This window comes from Alternaria dauci, chromosome 8, assembly GCF_042100115.1.
Source record: "Alternaria dauci strain A2016 chromosome 8, whole genome shotgun sequence".
In the NCBI taxonomy this organism is placed as follows: domain Eukaryota; kingdom Fungi; phylum Ascomycota; class Dothideomycetes; order Pleosporales; family Pleosporaceae; genus Alternaria; species Alternaria dauci.
This window is the reverse complement of record NC_091279.1, coordinates 2,241,320-2,261,192: the sequence shown is the minus strand read 5'-3', so window position 1 is coordinate 2,261,192 and position 19,873 is coordinate 2,241,320. Positions and strand designations below refer to the sequence as shown.

Below are 19,873 nucleotides of genomic sequence, written 5' to 3'. Positions count from 1 at the left end.
TGTACTCTCTTCCGTCTAGTATCTTGTGGAACCTGTTGCATGGATGACCTTGGGAAAGATGCACGCGAGGAGCGTTATATCAAGCAGTGCTGTGGTGAACAGGCTTCGTGTCGTTCGTAATGTGATAGCCTAGGGTTAGTGCGTGATATGCAGGTACTGCCAGTGCGTTTCCATGAACAGAGCGATCTTCGAATTATCGTGCATGATTATCAGAAATACTAGAAATAATCAATCCCTGATCGTCAATTTGATGGTGGTTGTGTGTAGGCCGTTGTTGCGTGAGTGCCATGAGTAATAGACAGAGAACGTGCCGTCTCGGGGAGCCGCGTCGCGTGCGCGAGCGCGATCTCGCTTGTTTCTCCAGCCGTCGTCCTCTTTCCTCCTACCATCCCATTCCTCCACATCTTTCCATCATCAGAATCCATCAAAGAAACCACCCAAACGCTCGAATATGTATGCTGCGCGTTCATAAAAGATGGTCTTAGCCTATGCATCCTTCGCAGGGTGCTTCCACTGCTGGTACGAGACATAAGCCTGGAAGCCGGAAATCCCGAGGCCTAGGATTCCGATAATCACCGCGATGAAGACACCAATCATTGTTGCCATCAACATGTATCTTGCGCCGCTCTTTCGCTCGAACCAGTTCTCTAACCGAGAGTGAGGTTTGGGGTTTTGCAGTTCCTCGTAGAGCTCTACCAATCGAATGCCGAAATAGGGATATGAACGTCTAGGGTCATTGTGTTCGTAATGATCCCAGGAGTCAAACCTCAGCAGATCTCCATCAAAGCCGTGTGTTGCAACGAGCGACGAGAGAAGAGTCTGCGACTGGCGATCCGAGGGGAAAAGAACCCTATGTATGGTGTCGAATACCTCGAGGATGAGTCGTTGTGGTAGTACACAAGCTGCCGGTTCACTTTCACACACCAAAAGAGTTTCCCGCAACATCGCCGTACAGTGGAATATTTTGAGAACACGTCTCCTGCGGTCCAGCAATAGATGACTCCGCAGGTCAGTCGTTGCTTCCAGATTAAATCCAAGGACCCTCTGTACCTCTTTCCCGCTCACAGCAGCTGTTATGACCGGCCATTCTAATCGTTCTTTCCCAAATGCAACGGTCGAATGGGAGTTTTCGGGAAATGCTTCGAGAAGGAAATTGCTTGCAGACACTGTACTCCGCCAAAGCAGCGATGAGCTACCTTCCTCGACAAGATCTGCGGACTCGTATGTGCCTCCGCAATCCAGTGAGAACAATATGCTGGCTGCAAGATTCATGGCTCGATGCTGATCAAGCATAGCGGGAGTTTCCACATCGGCACTACGCTGCCCCCCAAAATGGCATTGGGCTATCTGTTCTCTTGTCGCCTGGGGTTGGTTTTGTATAAGCTGAATCAGCCCCAGAAGATCGGCATGCGACCTGAACGCCGGACACAGAGTGGTCAGCTCAGGCACATATGCTGCCGTCAGAGCTTTGTATCTGTCCCAAAAAGCGTTCTGTTGGTTCGCTCGGCTCCAGGCACATTGCTCATTGAAGCATGCTGTTTTCCCAGTGCAATCACCGCATAGCTGCCACCGCCACATGCATCGACCGAGCTCTTGTAGATCATTAGTGGTGGTGGTTTGTAAAACAAAGAAACTCATCGCTATCGCTCTTCAAGACTTTGGATACAAAAACGTACTGGAGCCAGTCCTGCCTCACTAACTCCGCATTCATCAAACGCTATGGTGGGCAGTTATATTCACTCAAGGCACATGGCCAGTATCATGTTCCATGACGAGGGTGGATGCAGCTTCATTAGGTGTCGGATCTGCATCGCGCATGCCTACCTCGAGCACACCCAATCATGGTTTGCAAGACCCCTCTTTTGACGAGCTGATATGCACGTATTTAACCCGCGTTCAAATCCTCAAAGGCTCACCGGTTGCGGGGCAGACATGAGCAGCACTTGGCTCTCCTCTGCAGCCTGAAGATACTACACTTTCACGTCGGCTCTTGAAAACCATTGAAACTTCTCAGGATATTCGCAGCAGCAATATGCAAACCCCGAGGCCTACACCACCGTACACGCAGCTTCGGCAGGACGAGTCTAGACTGAACCCCAACCATGAAAGCACGCTGGGGGGTCGTAGTCGCCGCTCAGCCTCGCCGGCGGCACTCACACGAAACGGCCCCGCTTTGGCAATGCCTTCACTAGAGCCACCAGTTTCAACAAAACCAGTCGCTATGTGCCCTGAAATACTTCCAGGTATGCGACGGTTCGAACAAGGTTTGAGCGAGGAGATGCTCCGACGTTTTGAGGGTGTTGTTAGACGACTTTCTCAGCTTTTGGCTTCCCACTTGTGCAAAAGCCGACACGAGCATCGGCCCACGGCCATACGGTTGGCGTTTTTGGGAAAAGACGAAACCTCAGTCCGACCATACATTGTAGTATTGTGCCCAGAGCTAGTTCAAAAAAGGGCGGAGAAATTCTTCAAGAAAGAAGTGGTCCGACAAATATATCAGTCTGATGAGCCGGGACGAGAAAGCCTCAAAGTGGTTGTGGTCGGTCAACCACCTCGATCCAGAGCTGGCGAATTTGCAAGTACTGTGAAAGTGGCACCAGCATACTCGGTAAACTCAGCTTCCTCCGGCAATACTTCGTGTCGGTTACAGGTCAAAGCGGAACATGACGGAGTCTCGAGGTTAGCTACAATAGGAGGCTACATCGTATCTAGCTGCCATGACGGTACAGAGACTATCTATGGCTTAACAGCAGGGCATATCTTTCCTCAGACAGGATACGATAGCTCATCGTCAGATGAGCCGTGGGATGGATCAATGCCATCTCCAACTTCAAGAATTTCAGAAGACGAGGAGGATGTCCTACCAGAGCAAATCGATCAAAGCCGCAACCAGAGCGAGCTCGAGGGCTTTACAGTGGCCAAAGGCGAGCCAGCTTGGACTGACATGAGATTAGCGGACGTGTCCTTCTCTCGCGAGGCCCGGGACAAAGATTGGGCATTGATCGAAGGTCTTCAAAAACACCAGATTGATTCATTGAATATCGGAGCTACTAATGCGACGATCGTACTCGGTACCATCGGAGAGCGACAGTCACTTCAGATAGGCTTCGATGTAGAGGTCGCGCTGAGATGCGTACTTTCCCGGACTCCCTCCATGATCCTCACCCCCTCGGGGCACAATTTTGTTCCGGCACATATACTCATCCCAGGTAACAATCGCCCTGCAACTCTATCAATCAGTGCACTAATCTGCTCCGTTACACAGATGCTCCACAACCTTTACCAGACGGTGCTTCTGGTACGTGGGTCATTTCTGAGCCTGCCAGGGATCCGGATTTGAATGTCAATCACATATCAGTTTATGGCCAGGTAGTGGCCGATGATGTTTTTGGGGACGTTTACATGATCCCCCTTCACTGTATCATGGATGATGTCAAGAAGTTGATGGACGCTGCAGTTGTCAGGCTGCCGGCATCCATGAAGGAACTTCGACAGATACTTATGACCCAACTACACCGAGAACATGCAGGCCCGGATTGTGGGAAGGGTAGTAAAGATTCACACAGTCTAATTACCCACACCACTGGGGAGCTGATCGACAACAGCGCTACTACAGATAGCACCCAAGATCACTCTCTCGTATTCGAGTCTCCAAACTCGCTGCTTTCTGATAAGCCTAAGCGTTCGGTTCATGCCCGCGAGCCCCAGGTTCGTATCTGCCCTATATGTGGACGGTCATTTGCGCGAAAATATATATTAAAGCGACACGAACGAAAGCACGAACAAGGGGATCTTCTCAGATGTTCTCAGTGCAAGAGAACCTTCCCTCGAAAAGATCTTCTCGAACGCCATGAGGCGCGGCACCAGGAATCGCTCTCTGCTGAGATTGATGACACTGAGACCGATTTCCCTGAGACTGATGCTGAAGACATGCATGATCCAACGAAGAAAGGCAAGATGAGGCAGGACAACGTCAATCGTATGCTTGTTTCTCCAACCAAAGCCGTCCCCGAATTGGAAAATACCAGTTTGTCGTCGGACTATTCCACGTTCAAAAGCTCGATTTATTTCTCTGAGGATAAACCACTTTCGCAAGGTTCACCAGCGACAGCAGTAAGCGGCGTAGAAGACAATCACGATGGTGAACTATCAGAAAGCTCTGACAGATCTCACAAGGCAAAAAAGAGCCGGACGGAAGCTCCTTGGACACCAAAAGAAGATTTGTGTCTGAAGCGAATGAGAGGTGAAGGGGCATCGTGGGATAGGATCATGGACACCTTTTCTGATAGACCTGAAAGCAGCGTAAAGAACCACTGGTACAAGGATCTCCATCATGAAGGCATAGTAGAGGATGCGCCCGCACCCGCTAGTGTGCCGAAACAGGGGGAATGATTGCGCATAGCGTTGGACAAGCGCGACATCATCTGAGAACGTTACTTCTACTACATACTGTTTCAGTTTTGTTCAAATCATATGCTGCGTTCGTTTCTTTAGGCAGATGTGGTGGTCTAGCGATGTAGAGTAGGAACTAAGTAGCGGCCGGAAAATTGGGCGTCGCTTGCGCCACAACTACTTGGGTACTTTCAACACACCTGAGCGCCAAAGCGACTAATCAGACACCACGTAATACACATATTAATCTAGAACTAGTTTGCCGGAGGTGCCGCCTTATAGTTCATCCTCAACATGCCACCAAAACACGAAATTTCAGAAGCAGCCCCTGTCCGTGAGCCGAAAAGACGCGTTACGCGTTCATCCGCACGCACAAGTACAGCACCCGCACACAACGTACTACATACTGCATACGACTCACCTAAAGCGGAAACAACAGCGTCAAAGAACCCACCCGTGTCAGAGCGCAAAGCTTCTTCTCCAACAAATGCGACATGTAAAGTCGACGAGCCACCGGCCTCAGATGGCAGCCCAGCACCTCAACTAATCACGACCCGAACCATCACACACGAACTCGTCAAGAAACCAATCCAATGCCATCAATACCAGCCCTCCTCCTCAACATCCTCACCAACCTTGATCTTCACCCACGGCGCAGGCGGCACGCTCTCCGCCGACGCAGTAGTAAACTTCTGCACCGGCTTCTCCGAGTCTGTCCCCGTCCTCGCATTCCAAGGCTCCATGAACCTAAAGGCGCGAACAAAGGGCTTCCACGCATGTATCGGAGAAATCCATCCTCGTTATGGCACTACGCAAAAGAGCGAATCAGGAGAGCAGGTCAAGCAAAAGAGGCTGTTGCTGGGTGGACGAAGTATGGGCGCACGAGCCGCCGTCATCGCCGCCAGCGAAGTCCTAGCCGACCAAAACCATGAAGAAGTGGATATGAGGACACAGCTTATTCTCATATCGTATCCACTTCAAGGCCCGAAAGATGATTTGCGGGACCAGATCTTACTTGATTTGCCTGAGAGCGTCAACGTGCTTTTCATCGTCGGTGATAAAGACGCCATGTGTCCACTCGATCTGTTGAACGAGACTAGAAGCAAAATGGCAGCGAGATCGCAGGTTGTTGTGGTGAGAAATGCAGATCATGGTATGAATATCAAGCCTGCCGCCGCTACGAAGGAAGTTGGTGAATCGACGGGACGGGTGGCTGCGCGATGGGTGGAGGGGGATGTGCAGTATATTGGGAAAGAAGAGGGATAAGTACTACGATTGTTTGAAGTGCATTTAGGGAGACATTTTAGGCACTCACAAAGAGCTTTCTTCTGAAGCCCCAGCCGCATTACACATTCAAGACGTCGCATCTCCACCCGTAATCTTCCCACCCTGCTGCACCTCCCTCCCATCTTCCCCTCCGTCCTGCCCAACACCAGCCCCCTTCCTCTGATTCGCCTTAAACTCCGCACTAACAATCCCCCCCGTCCCATCCCTCAACCTCCTCACCTCAACCACCCCACTCTTCTTCTTCAGCACAATCCCATAAACGCCCTCATCCACCACCACGCCCTTCAACCACGCCAAAAACTCCGTCGCAAAATTAATACACACATTCCCATCCCAGCAACCCGTGCCCCTGCGCACCATACCAGGAATCTCATGCGTATTGAACGTCTGCAGCCCCTTTAATATACCAGCCTTACTCCTAAATCCCACAGTAATCTTGGGTACACCAAGCAAAAAAGACTGAGCCCAGAATTTCAACAATTTACGTTCGAATCTAAGAACATCGCGGTGTTGTTGCTGGCGGGGCGGAGGAAGTTCTTCGCTGGTTTTCAGCTCGACCCATTGAACGGGTTGCTCTGGATCTGCTGGCTTGGGCGCAAGAAGGCCGTCTACTTCGCCGCCTAGGATCAAGCTGTGGGGCCCAAAGGAGGTGTGGACTATAGAGCAGTGCTGGGCGGCGTTTGATACGATACCCTTTTGGTGCTGTGCGATTTCTTCGTGGGGCGTGGAAGAAGGCGGTGTGGGTATGAGGGCGAGTTTCTCAAACTTGTAGCCCCAGTATGTCATCATTTCGCGCGACTGCTGGTCGGGGTGCTGGTTGTAGCGGGGTGGGGGACGTGAGCTTTCGGCGGCTCGTTCGGCGGCGCGCGAGGGAAAGTCTTCCTCGATGTAGATGGTGCCGTTGTAGAGGGTCGCAAACATGCCGAATTCGGCAAAGTTGTCAAAGGGTGCGGTCATGATCTGGGGGGTTGTTAGTAACTCTTCTAGATGCAAGCAGCAGCAAGGTAAGAAAGCTGGTTTTGCTTACCTTGCCATGTCGACACCAGCCTGCTTCAACATACCTTTGTCATCATGCCTCTCCAGGTCATGAAGTCGGCTTTGACCTCTTCCTTGCCCGTCTTGTCTTCCATGAGCGCCCGAAGCAGACTGTCCAGATGGGGATCGTCCTTGTCCTCGTGGTGTTTGAAAGACTCGAAGCCCTCCTTCAGATCAACGCCCATGGGTGGCGGCACATAGTAGTTGATGCCTGACTCATCTGGCTGGTATTCGTGGTTGTCGTCGTAGGAGAAGTGGGCGACTTCGCGCGGCCGCTTTATCTTGGCTGATGCGCCGCGAAAGCGATTGAGTGGCTGTATGGAGAAGCGATGAATTGGCGTGTCAGCTGCTGGAGCCTCGATCTTGGGGGCCGGCATGTCTGTATTCGTCGCGGTGATTGAAGCTGGAGCTGCTGCTTGAGGAGGCGCGCGGGTTCTGGGCCGTTTCCGAGGCGGTGATCTCTCTTCTTTATCCCCATGTGGGCTCGGCGACCGTGAAGGGGGGTCTCTAGAAGCCATGGCTGCTTCTGATTCGGCCGATGCATGTGTGCGCTGGCAATGTCGCACAAGGCGCTTCGAGCTTCGCCGCGGGGGTGTCGCGATGCCGGAAGCTCAGCCGTCGCGGCCCCACCCAGCGGTACCTGACTAGCTACGGCGCGCCATTCATGCCACCATAGCATAAACACTACCAACATCAACATCATCAAAGCAACATTACCCTCGACCTCACTCCCCATCCCGTCTTCTCACAGCATTCCAAACCCAACCCTCCCATCTCCTCCCACACCACCTCCCACCCAACCCAAAATGGACAACCGCGCAATCCGCCTGCCCCCAACAACCCGTCGCAACATCTTCGCCTCGCACACCGCCCAAAACCCAGACCACCGCCAACAACAACACCACCACCACCACCAACAACAACCGCGCCGCCAAAACACGACCGCGCCCTCGATCCGCCCCGACAGTCGCGAAATCGAAGCCGACATCTTCCTCTCCTCGGCCGACGAGGACCTCGTCGAGCGCGACTCGCTCGGCGAATACATAGTCAAGGCGCCCACGCCCGTGTACCGCGACATGGGCGCCGGCAGCGAAGACGACGACGAGACTGGTATGTCGGTTCCTGTTGCTGTCGTGCTCACGGGCATCTTGTACTTTTGTCTCTTTTTCTGAGATTGCAAATGCATGGTGTCGTGACTATCTGTGGTTACGCGGGTGTGGGCGAAGATACAACGCTGACTTTGTGTGCGCGTGAGTAGAGCAGGAGAATCAGGTTATTGGGCTCTATGGAAAGACGAATGCGCAGTGGGATATGGATGCTGTGGATGAGGAGATTCGGGCTGCGCTGAGGAGTAGCTTGAAGAAGAAGGTGGCGAGTTTGGAGGATGATAGGTGGATGTTTGAGGCTGAGGGGGAGGGGAGGAAGTAGAGTCTAGCTTTTCGGTGGGACTGGAGGAGGGTAATGGAACGAGGTAATTGGTCGTATGATACCCCTGTATACATATTTAATCTATGAGAGCTGAGGCATGACTTGTGGATATGGTCCTTGGGATATGGTCTGGTGCTGTGATGATAATGAGGCGTGCATGTCGTTGTGATACTTTGGTGTCAGGGTCAAGGTGGAGAGTGATATGCTGGTGTACTCTGACTGCATGTCATCTGTCTGCATGTATGCCGAGACCACCTTTCTGTATAGGCATTCGATGTAGATCTTGACACGCACCACGTAACTACCATGACCGTGTTGGATGACATTCGGTTCATATACTGGTGTATCTAAGTATGTTACTTCTACCTGATGGATACATAAGTATTAGGACTCACGGTTGTCTGGTGTGGAAGTGTTGTCTATTTCCAGGGAGCATCATGGCCAATGTCTAGCTACAAAACACTGGTGATATAGTATCAACGGCATACCTCTTCGTGTAGTTACTCAACATGTCTTGCGATATGCATCACTAGATCATGGAGTTTATTCAGAAAGACATGCATTTCTAGACGTGAAACCCTCAACATATCATTTCCCCTCGACAGACACATGGACTCGAATCACCCACAGCTACTCAACGCAAAATGCTTGTCGGTCTTCAGAGACCATCATGAGAAATCTATTCGCGAACTTATGCTCATCGTCGCTGCCGCTCCTACTAAACCCCCAACCCCAATCCCAATCCACCCCCCATCCTAAACGCCCACCAAAACTAAACAGACCCAGGGTATCATATCAAAACACATTCCCAAACGCCAATAACCCCCCCTTTCCCCTCACTTCCCACCCCAAAACTCAAGCCCCAACATCCATCCCTAAAGCAGAATTAGCAAAACATCCAAACCCACGTCCAACACCACCATGCACTTACCATCTCCCTCCCCCTCCCCCTCCGGGCTATATGCCTCCCCGCCATACGCCCTCCCCGCCCAATGCACCACCGCCATTATCACCGCCAGCTCCGCAGCCAGCCCATCAAGCACCTCCTGCTCTTCTGGGAAAATCGTCTCGCCAAACGCCATGTACACGGCCATGCGGTCGTGCTGCGCAATCGCCATTTCCTCGAGGCCGCGGAAGAAGAAATACAGGACGCGCCGCTCGTGCGAGTCAGAGGCCAGCGGGTACCCGTCGAACTCGCGGAGGGAGGTGGCGTGGAGGTTGGTTAGGTTGATGGTGAAATCCATCTTGGTGTTGTTGATTGTGGTGGTATTGGGAGAGGTTTTGTAGTAGGTAGGAAGGTAGCAGCAATTTGAGCAGATTGTGAGTATAAAAGTGTGTTGTTGGTGCTGGTTTGGTGGTAGGAGCACGCTGATTTCGACAGTTTATGTTGTGGTGCCAAGACCGCCTTTGGCGACGGTCTGGCTTTGCTATTGATGAACACATGTATTGTACTGACAGTGACTGCGTTGTTCCAGTTCATTACGAGTACTTCGTCTTGGTAATAGGAATTATCTCCGGCTAATGTTTGTTGTAGGGATCTGAGCGACTTGTCCGTCAACGAGGACGAGGCTCCTACACCACCCAGGATATTCTCAAGACAGCAACGCCTTTCGAAGAGCCCATATACAGCACGAAGTATCTTCCAGCCCGCCCCGATATGCTGTCCTCCTCCTGCCATTTCCACCCCCGTATACGCCTCAAGCCGCTGCCGCAAGCGCCATCGACCGTACACAAAGGCGACCGGCTGGACTGGGGAAGGTACAACAGCGGCGGGTGGAGGCACAACAACGGGAGGAGACGATGCTGGACAACAACGAAGAGGTTGTTATACCTGACTGCCAGTCCTTGAGTCGCGGGGTTGTGGTAGTTAAATTGAGTGGCGGAGGGCACGCAGCGTCCAGTCTGGCGCAGCCAGCCTTGACAGTCTACCCGCATTGCCCCCGTTCAACAGCAGGCCCAGAAGCTTGAGGTTGACAGCAAGAAGGCGCCATAGAGTTGGGTTGATACTTGGGTAGATTAAGGGCAGGGCAGGACAACGGAGATGAGAGCGAAGAATGTGACCTGGAAAGGGGCGCCGTAGTAGACATACATATTGGCCAATTCTTGTTCCAAATACTAGTCAACATTGGAGTTGTAGGATATAATGATGGTGGTCGTGATGCTCTCCCCGTGCAGCGGTTTAGTTGCTCTGCCCGTTAGACTCGAGGCGCTGGTGGTGGACAAGGAGTTGGACACCCGGAAGTGGACAGGCAAAGGCTGCTAGCTTTCCGAACTACGTAGTCTCATCATTGGGGTCGTGATACTTTGTCGCACGGTGTACCTGCCCACCCTGTTCAATGGAGTTGAGGCGCCAGAGGCGGACAACAGCCATGAAGGGTTTGACCCGGCCAGAGGAGGGGTAATGTAGTTGATGCAAATTGTAGCCAATTGATATCCCCAGCATGTCTGCCAGCTTTTGGAGTTGCACAGCTCCAAGCTGAATGTCGTGATGGTCCCGCATCGCGAGTTCCTCAGACCCTGGACTTGATACCCGGGAGGAGCCATCTGGCAGCCTCAAGGCGAGCGGTCCACGTCCCTCGCATGATGCTCATAAGTCACTCGGTTCTTCTCGTGATGCCATAGTATAGCCTAGTGGTCTTCGCGCACTTCTGAGTCACTCAGATCGTCGCGGCGGAAGTTGCGAGGGCCTTCAAGCCTCGTTTTCGCGCCGCCCATTGCTGGTGCGCTCTCTGAGAAGTAGTGTAGTTGTGAATACCTTGTGCATGGTACCGTTGCAGCTGCATTGTTGGATGCCCAGGTGGCTTTCATCGCCAGGCTCTCGCACCTGCTGCCGTGAGTCGCGAATGCGTGGTTCCCACCCTTTTGGCAATCGCGCAGCGCCTTCAACGGCAGATGTCGCCACGAGATGCTGTTTCTCTGCTGCTGAGCTTCTCGTTGTGCTTGTAATCGTCCTCAACTTCAGTCCTGCAAAGCCCTATGCCCAAATTTCTGTGAACCTTTCCCGCTTGCTAGAAGAACTTGTTGCCTACGTGGCGAGCTGAATGCCACCGCCGCGGTCTCTTACTTCACTTGGGGCTGCTGGATCTCAGAGATGAGGCTATGTACTCTCAGTCTCTCAAGCTTCTGTAGTCTCTTGGTTGCAATCTCTTCATCCCCAAGCAGGCTGCCGGTGAGTTTCCAACTTTGAGGTTGCTCTTGCGGCACCGTTTCAATGTGCCTTCCCAGAGTGACTTGGTTCCTCTCGAAGCTCCCACAAGCAGCAGCAGCTTCCTCCAACGATGTGATGATGCTGGAGCTTGCGATTGCGCATAGCACTCTCGCATTGCCTCGCGTCGTCTCACACGCTTGCAGCTCACGATGTGCATGTGGCAGCTGCATGAGCTCTCCGCAGCCATTGTGAATTCCATCGCCACGCTTCCAACGCGTGTCTGAGTGCCTTCTCCAGCTTCCAGTCAATGAAGCCCGGAGAATCTCTCAATATCAAAAGGTTCATACAGCGATCTGATGCGGCCACATGAACTTTGCAGCGGCTCACAGCACCCCTATCCAGCTCCATTTCGCTGCGAGCATCTTCCAGCGCCATGATTGCACGCTCTCACACTCTCACATCACCTTCCTTCGGCTTCCTCCCGCGGAGATTTCTGCCTGACGCTCCTGCCATGCCGGCAGCCTCCGCAGGGCGGTCAGACGTCCTGGATAACGCTAGAAAGTGGCGGGTGGGGCCTCACGATAGGTGAGAAATGGTTGAAGTATGAGAACTTCAAAGTCAGGAGTTGTCTTGCAGCCGCGATGCATCCTCAACCACATTGAAGCCGTATATACCTGGCTAACTGAAGTTGTAGAACTCGACGAGCGCTATCTCGTCGTACCCAGCTTGGTCTCGTCCGGGTGGTGGTTCGCCGAGTTTCGTGGGATTCCCGTAAACATTCCTCTTGCTTCGTCCACAACCCTCTGCTCAGAACTTGCTCAACGCAACCTCCTTTTCGGTACGCATCTCGCTTTCGTGAACGATGAATTCTTTGCCCTGAGATACTGCCGCTGCCTGCAGTAGAACCAGTCACCTGACTGCTGGAGCCCCGGCGCCGGTAGGAGTACATAAAGAACCTAACCCTCGCACCTTCCACCTCTTTTCTCTCACACACCCACACCAACACCTTCGCCTTGACAGACTTCTTGCTTGAGCTTTGCCAACCTTCCAACTCTTGTACATCCCCTTTACCTCTTCACTACTTGTCTCATACCAAGACCCCTCAACAACATCACCATGTCTCATCACTCCCCTCAGTCATCTTCTGCCAATGGCCCACCTTCTTCTCCCTTTGGCGGCACCAACCCCACGGTCTACTCGCCCGAGGCAGACCGCAAGCCCCATCACCGTCGACAGCTCACTGCCATCGGTCCTGGTCAGCAAGTCCTCAAGGCCTACCTTCCTCAAGCTCCCATCTACATCGAGGGTGCCTTCGTCGACGAGTTCCAGCAGGGTGATCCCTCTTACGTCTCTCGGTACCATCACGTCCAGGGCGGAGCCGACCTCGATCATCTCCAGTTCCTTGTCCAGTCTCAGATGAAGCGTGTAAGTGTCTATGTCTTCTTCCATCATGCCCTCTATTGACCATCTCCAGTATGGTTGCTTCCTTCATGCTGTTCCCTTCAAGCATGAACACTCTGGGACCATGTATGTTCGTTACGACACCGTCTCCGATGCTGCAGAGGGTAAGGACATCCTCCTACAGGCCGGCCTCTTCGTCAACTACGTCTCCATTGTCGACTTTGCCATTGCCCAGGGCAAAGACACCGGCAAGGTCAAGGAGTTTGAAGGTCAGATCACCCTGTCGGTCTCGATTGAACCCAACCCGGATCATGCCATCTGGGAGTTCACCCCCGAGGATCTCAACTCTGTCACCAAGAACACCGAGACCATCGCCAAGGTCTTCGGTCCGGTTCGCAACGTCGTCCATGTCGACACCCTCGACGACAAGATGCAGCTCATCTACCGTATCGAGTTTGACTCCATCGATGCGGCTCATCGAGCCATTCAGTCTCTCCGAAAGGATCCAGTCTACGGCATCAACGCTGATGTAAGTGTTCCATCTCTTCTTCTTTCCGTGCAGCCATTCTAACCCTCTCACAGGAGTCCTTCTACTGGACCACTGACGACATCGGTGGTTGGCTTGGCGAGCGTCTGCTGAGTCCTCCTCGTTACCTCCCGCGCATCGACAACCAGGGCCAGTTCTTTCCAGGATCCAACACTTCCCCAACTCACCGCGCGTGGTCGAGCGCATACAACCAGGTCGTACCTCGATCCAGCCACCATCCGCATGATCAGCACAACCGTGTCCGCCGTGAGCGCATTCTCGATGGCAGCGACGTCCGCACTACGGTGATGCTTCGCAACATTCCGAACACACTCGACTGGGTATGTCTCTTCTTCCATGACCTTCATGAACCCTCACTAACCTCTTCCATAGATGGCCCTCAAGAACATCATCGACATCGCCTGCTTCGGCACCTACGATTTCATCTACCTCCGTATCGATTTCCAGTCTGGCTGCAACGTGGGCTATGCCTTCATCAACTTCACCGACGCGAACGGCATGTTGATGCTCATCGACCGCATCGAGCGTCGTTTCTGGCCTGGCTTCAAGTCGGAGAAGGCTGCTGAGATTTCGTACGCGACCATCCAGGGTCGTGAGGCTCTTGTTCAGAAGTTCCGGAACTCGTCTGTGATGCAGGAGACTCCGTTCTGTCGCCCTCGTCTCATCATCACCTACGCCGAGGCTGAGCAGATGGACCAGATTCGTCTTACTGGCACCGAGCAGCCCTTTCCTCGACCGGACAACATCTCCAAGCTGCAGCGCTCAATGGACTCTGCGCGTTCCACTGGTCTTTACCCTCCTCGCGGCTACTCTACCGGCACCGAATACCGCAACCGCTCGAGTGCTTACGACCGTGGCAGCCCCCGCGACATGCTGCAGGCTGCTATGCACTTTGCCCACCAGCATGCTGCTCCCGTCCAGTTCGCCGGTTTGACTGAGGATCAGAAGCGCGACATTGAGACCTGGTACCTGAACACCTGTGGTGGCAGCCTTCGTGGTGCTATCGGCTTTGAGTCAATCCCTATGACCCACATCACCCAGTACTTCCAGGATCACCCAGGTACTGTCGGTAAAGCCACTGGTGTCCCTGCTCATCTTGGTCGTACCATGAGCCCTTGGCGCCCTGTTGCTCTCCAGCAGGTTCCTCACCACTACCACAGCCGCCACTGGTAAACATTGTTTGCCCACTGTCGCGCATCGTTGCAACGTCTGTTCTGACTGGACCTTGCACAACGATTACACGGTTTCTTTCTCCTTCTTCGATCTGTTCCCAGTTGTTTGCCACACTTGCTCGGTATGGCTTTTGACACACACTATCGGGTGTATGTCTTCTGGGTCGGTTTCGAAATGATTTGTTCATGATGTGGATGACTGAGAGATGATCTGAACGAATGATGGATGCCACTGATGAACACCAAATGTACCTAATGCTTGCTTTCTTCCAAATACCATGATCATTGATCACCAAACTTGTTCCTTCTCTTGCATTGTGACTTGTTGTTGTTGTTGCTCTTGTCTTGATATGCCAGTGAGTTGCTATGCCACTTGGCTGAGACTTCCTTCCATCCTTGAGGGTTGTTGTGGCTTCCCGTCCTCATTCTGCCAAAGCTACTGCCAGGCGTAAAGGAAGAACTTGGGAAGTAAGTGCTGCGTGTATGGGCTCCGAGTAAACACACTGACGTGTGTTTTTGACGTTCCGATCTTCTTTAGTGTAGTATATTGCGTTGTGACCACTTCTAACAGTGAGCTTTAGCTTGAGATGCATCGTCACGCATATTGTCGATTTCAGCGGAGTGCGATGGCAAAGTCGACGAGTGTTCACGCTGGGAAGGAACTGCGCGAAGGAAGCAAGCATTTTTGCCGACAGTGCCTGGGTGATCGTGGAAATTACTGTGTGATGTGGGTCATAGGGATCGATTCGAAGCCACAGGAATCGTATTGTACCAGACGGTCGCGACTGATCAGTTTTCCCTGGTTTGGACGGATCACCACTTCCTTGACCAAGACACCAGTCTCGCTCCTGAAACCGTAGACTGGATCCTTACGCAGAGACTGAATGGCGCGATGGGCTGCGTCAATGGGTGCATCACACCAACATGAAGTTATACGCTTGGGCTCTTGTGTTCAAGGGAGGGCCATGATATCGTACACAAGACCTTGGTGGAGCGCGTAGAAAGGCATACCGAGCAGTGACAGAACGGAGTGTCTTGCATCGCAGACGAGTTCCGAAACTTCTGGACAAAAGCACGATGCGCGGTTTCGTTGGATTGTCGCGTAGGAAATCTCGGCAGCCTTCTCTGATTTGAAGCCTGGCCAGAAACATGAGAACTTTCTTGCGACCTTTCTTGCGAGATGTGATACGGAAGATGCGTCGTTCTCAGACGAGGCAAGAAGCCACTTGGACCCGCAGAAGAATGCGATACGGGCGATGATGATAGTTGACTAATTAGAGATAAGGAGCATGATTGATGTGGGTCGACTTTATGCATGCTTTCCTTTCGATGTGGGACGACAACAGCGAGATCCTCGGAGGTGAACTCCCAGATGGCATGATCAGATTTGGGTTCAATCGATCGCTACTGAAAGGGTGATCTGGCCTTCGAGCTCCTTGACCTTGTCGGTGTCTTTGCCCTGGGCGATAGCAAAGTCGACAATGGAGAGGTTTGTTATCGCTTCGTCGTTACTGACCCTCATCACGTTGACCACCCAGCATTCTGGTTGTTGTTCTTGATGATAGCTCCTTTTCCGAGAAGTTGGCGGAGTGATGAGACATGTTGAGATGTTGTGAAGGCATCTCAATATGAAACAAGCACCTGCACAACTCCTTACCCAACAATGTTCATCTGAGACTGGATCAGAAGCTGGAAGTGGTCGATATCGGCTTCATCCTGGATATGACTGTACTGATATACCTACAGTAAATGTTCTGGTATTCGTACTAGGAAGTTGAGAAGCCTTGGCCAGCGGCAGTGGGTTGAAGTCAACCCATAGGTAGATGAAGTCGTAAGTGCCGAAGTAGTCGATTAGACTGTGTGTTTGGTGCCGCCAGGCTTCGAGACAGGTGTACTAATGGTGTGCCATTTTCCTGAAGTGAACCATGAAGGAACAGTTGACGTGATAGCCGTCTTACAACCCACTGGACAGGCTCGGGCAACCAGCGGTCTGCTACCAGTATGAGGTAGAAATCGACATGGCGTAGTTGGTCTCGTGCCTTGGAAATAGTACTGCAGGTATTATGCAGATTAACTTGGCTTTGTGGCAGGCGGCCTGGGCGACACTGATTCATAGTTTGCAGCTTCTTCCAATGCTGAGCGAGAAGTACAATTGAACGACGCAACTGTTGGGCGTGCACAAACTATTGATTTATCGCTGCAAGTGGTGAGCAGTTGTAATCTGATTGTGGTGAGCCAAGGGTACAACAAAATGCCTGGTTTGGAACTTACGCCGAATAGTAACAAAAAGGGGTCGAGACACCTCGAAGTTTCGCAAGGTGAGTATACATAGATGTACCATACAGCTCCCAGGATTTCGTAGGCTCCACGAGCGACGTCGCGGAAAGGTAGTGTCAGGAGGGTTGGTGACGTGGATGTTGTTGAGAGAGCGACATACCACACGCCCCTGATGAGCACCGACAGTGCGCTGAGGCAAGTAGAAACACCAACGAAGCCGTATGAATCGTCAGCGATACTTGCCTTGATTGCAGCGGTTGCGAGTCGATGCGTTGCAGTGGGATTGAGGCCTGTTTGGTGGCAAAGGACCAATTCCTTCCCATCTCAGCTCCTGGAGAACACCAGCAAACCCAAGTGATAACCCGGGAAGCTACACTGACGTCTTTCAGTGAACTCACGGTAGATAAGATGCTGTTGTATCGGTTTGGCAGAGCAGAGTGTCACCCAAAAGTCGGTTTGGGTGCGGTGGGAAGAAGTGAAGAGTAGGATGCGAGCTCTGAAGCAGGCTTACTTTCTGCCCCTCCATGACCCGATGACCCATATTTCGTGACACTTCATTATTCTGTGGGGGAAAGAGCTGCCAGGTCTCTCGACCATCATGAGGGGCTATCTCAGGGGCCTCAGGCTTAGAGCACACAACACCATGTACGTAGAATGAACATCTTCAACTTTGATACTACGTCCCCTATCAAAGTCTAAGATATCACCATCAATGGGCCTCTTAGCATCTACCTGGCCCTGGTATCGCAAATCTCATGTTCTCGTTGTCGTGCTTGTGGCCAAATTAATGTCTTGCAGGCTCCGCTCTCCATACCCATCGATGCAGTTGTATGCTGTGCCCCAATCGATCGGCAATATCTCGAGCTTTTCAGGGGAGGCTGTATAGCTCCTGAGGGTTCTATTTTGACTGCGTGCACCATCCTCAGCCCCCTCGTTGACGGATGGTATGAAGATGTAGAATCTCGCTGGTGCGCACGGGCCATGGCGACGTATCGTGAAGTCCGTTATGGTGTAGCAGCTGGCTCCCACAACTTCACCAGCGACAACAACACCACACACCATCCTGCTTGTTCCCACATACTACAAGCATACCACCACCTCTACAAGACACCTCCCGGCCACCAGAAGCCGACAAGATGAGGCCCTGCAAGAAGCGGATCTGCTGCGAGATCATCGAGGCCTACAAACCTTGGGTCAAGGACGGCGGCGTGAAGTGGCTGTTCCGCGATGCCTACTTGCGCGTGGGAGGCCACTGGGCCGTCTGGTCCAAGAAGGACAAAGACGCCATCAAGTATGGTCGCCTGAGGGCCGTTGTGGCAGCTCGGAGGGGCACAAGGTACGTCCCAGGTCTAAGAAGCATCGCCAACAACGCCATACAAGGCTACAGTCATCCTCTGGCTAGCGGTTCGACAGCCGGTAATCCTGCGAAGACGTTCGCGGTGCTCTATCGCTGAAGCGCGGCCTCATGTGTTTGCTGCACAAAACGGACTAACAAGCCACGCAGGAACACCGACACTCCCGACTCTCCCACCAACGAGGACCGCCGCGAACTTGAACAGAAGTTCAAGCTGATCGGCGTAACACCAACAGCATATTTCGCATAGAGGATCAGCTCGGTGGGCGGCGAAACGAGTGGGAATCAGCCCAGGCGAGGCCAACAGGGCAAACGGCGATGCCATAAACATCAGCGAAGGCACAGCGGAGCAGACAGCGCTGCAAATGGAAGCATGAACAAGCGCAGTACTTTCTCCTTTGCCGTAATGACCATACTGACATAGCAGGCAACCGTGCACACAGGACTCTTTCGCCAGCGGGGCGCGATCATCGACAGAGAGCTTTTCGGTCTTCGAAGTCCTATTACGGCGCATACGATGGACGAGGCGTGGCCATCGACGAGATGGTTGTGCGCGACAGCATGGAAGTGATCGGCCAAGCTCTTTCAACGACGGTAGTGACAAGCGCGACGGTCTGCGGCGCCATCTTTCAGCACGCCACTTCATCCACCATGAAGGCCAGCCATGCGAGCATCCCGCGGGGCGATAAGAGCTGAGCTATAACCGGAGAAGAGGCGGTCTGTCGTCGATATGGGTGCAAAGAGGAGGGTGTCCGGCTTCGTCGGCAGCGTCGTCTGATGTTCAGACTGACGAAGATGGCGCACACTAGCCAGTACCGAGCCCCTGAGTCAAATCAGGTACACTATCGAGCGCCATGCTTAGCTGCATACGCCTCACGTCGCAGATCATGACATAACAGATGCTGTGCATGGTAGCGAGTTTGTGGCAACCTTCTGGACCCTGATCCTTCGGAGACAACTCCTAGCTAAACGTTATCTGCGCCAGGCAGGGTGGAGTGGACCTAAGGCTACCATAAGCTGCAGGCATGGCGTCGACAGGGTCAAGGTGTGCGTGCAAGTCCGAGAACGACCAACTAGACACGATGTTTAGTGAACAATCCAGCGTGGCGGTTCGACAGCCTCAACCCAGCTCTGAGGTCGGGCGCGTGAACAAGGGTCGTATAAACACTTGCTAGATGCCACCCTGGAGGGCCAGCGCTCCTGGTAATGGAATAAACCCAAATGGTCGAGGCCAATGCGGATGGCTAGTTTGCCTGTCTGACCATCCTGCCTGGAGTGCGCACAAGCAGACAAGGCGACCGTTGGGTATCGAAAAAAGCTGACAGGCCTGGGTATACATGCAGACCGGACTATTCCCAAACAGAGCCGGATCAAAGTTGAGATGATCTGGGCACCGTCAACCGAAGACTGTGCACTGCTGTTGAGAGGAGTAATCTTCAACCAACGGAGTGAATACCGCTCGCAAAGATGTCCGTCTTCGACTTGCCCCGAGCCATCACGAAGTGCGACCAGTAAGAAACATGCTACGAGGACACATTTTCCAGCATGGCTGCCAATTCCGGAGCTGCGCATTCGATGTCTGTACATTGCAGACGACGCTGACCAAGCTTGGAGCTTCGGTGTCGTATCAAATGCACATCTCACTATTATTGAGTAGACGAGCCGGAGACCAGAACGACGTTGAGAGTATGACAAGAGATGCCTACTGCTGAGGGCAAAAGCGCTGCATTTCAAGTGGGCCGGAAAGCACCGTAGCCGACTTGAACCAGGGCAAATAGCTTTTGTGTTTGCTAACCTCCAGCGACGACCTCTTGCAATTGTGACAAGGTTGA

General features: G+C 52.7%; 6 protein-coding genes across 6 annotated transcripts; 4 read left to right on the top strand and 2 right to left on the bottom strand.

The window, feature by feature from the left end:
- Positions 1–4,686: 4,686 nt before the first annotated feature.
- On the top strand, positions 4,687–5,658 carry ACET3X_008686 (uncharacterized protein; the record flags this gene model as incomplete). The annotated part of the gene is made up of 1 exon (XM_069454887.1): positions 4,687–5,658. The coding sequence occupies one exon, from the start codon at positions 4,687–4,689 to the stop codon at positions 5,656–5,658; it is 972 nt and encodes a 323-aa protein (XP_069304288.1).
- Positions 5,659–5,745: 87 nt separating this feature from the next.
- On the bottom strand, positions 5,746–7,303 carry ACET3X_008685 (uncharacterized protein; the record flags this gene model as incomplete). Its single annotated transcript, XM_069454886.1, has 2 exons — positions 6,741–7,303; positions 5,746–6,639 (listed from the first exon to the last, which is right to left on the bottom strand). Exons 1-2 carry the CDS (start codon positions 7,230–7,232, stop codon positions 5,746–5,748), a joined length of 1,386 nt encoding a protein of 461 aa, XP_069304287.1. The 5' UTR covers positions 7,233–7,303.
- A 132-nt stretch (positions 7,304–7,435) lies between these two features.
- Positions 7,436–8,232, top strand: ACET3X_008684 (uncharacterized protein). Its single transcript, XM_069454885.1, has 2 exons — positions 7,436–7,824; positions 7,973–8,232. Exons 1-2 carry the CDS (start codon positions 7,521–7,523, stop codon positions 8,140–8,142), a joined length of 474 nt encoding a protein of 157 aa, XP_069304286.1. The 5' UTR covers positions 7,436–7,520; the 3' UTR covers positions 8,143–8,232.
- Positions 8,233–8,997: 765 nt separating this feature from the next.
- Positions 8,998–9,386, bottom strand: ACET3X_008683 (uncharacterized protein; the record flags this gene model as incomplete). The annotated part of the gene is made up of 2 exons (XM_069454884.1): positions 8,998–9,017; positions 9,074–9,386. 2 exons carry the CDS (start codon positions 9,384–9,386, stop codon positions 8,998–9,000), a joined length of 333 nt encoding a protein of 110 aa, XP_069304285.1.
- Positions 9,387–12,406: 3,020 nt separating this feature from the next.
- On the top strand, positions 12,407–14,411 carry ACET3X_008682 (uncharacterized protein; the record flags this gene model as incomplete). The annotated part of the gene is made up of 4 exons (XM_069454882.1): positions 12,407–12,715; positions 12,765–13,220; positions 13,274–13,558; positions 13,611–14,411. The coding sequence occupies 4 exons, from the start codon at positions 12,407–12,409 to the stop codon at positions 14,409–14,411; spliced, it is 1,851 nt and encodes a 616-aa protein (XP_069304284.1).
- A 3,412-nt stretch (positions 14,412–17,823) lies between these two features.
- ACET3X_008681 (uncharacterized protein) lies at positions 17,824–18,291 on the top strand (the record flags this gene model as incomplete). The annotated part of the gene is made up of 2 exons (XM_069454881.1): positions 17,824–18,023; positions 18,192–18,291. 2 exons carry the CDS (start codon positions 17,824–17,826, stop codon positions 18,289–18,291), a joined length of 300 nt encoding a protein of 99 aa, XP_069304283.1.
- Between the last annotated feature and the right edge of the window lie 1,582 nt (positions 18,292–19,873).

Coding starts and splice junctions, on each gene's coding strand:
- ACET3X_008684 (XM_069454885.1), top strand. CDS start 7,521: ATGGACAACCGCGCAATCCGCCTGCCCCCAACAACCCGTCGCAACATC. Junction 7,825..7,972: donor CGAAGACGACGACGAGACTG/GTATGTCGGTTC, acceptor GCGCGTGAGTAG/AGCAGGAGAATCAGGTTATT.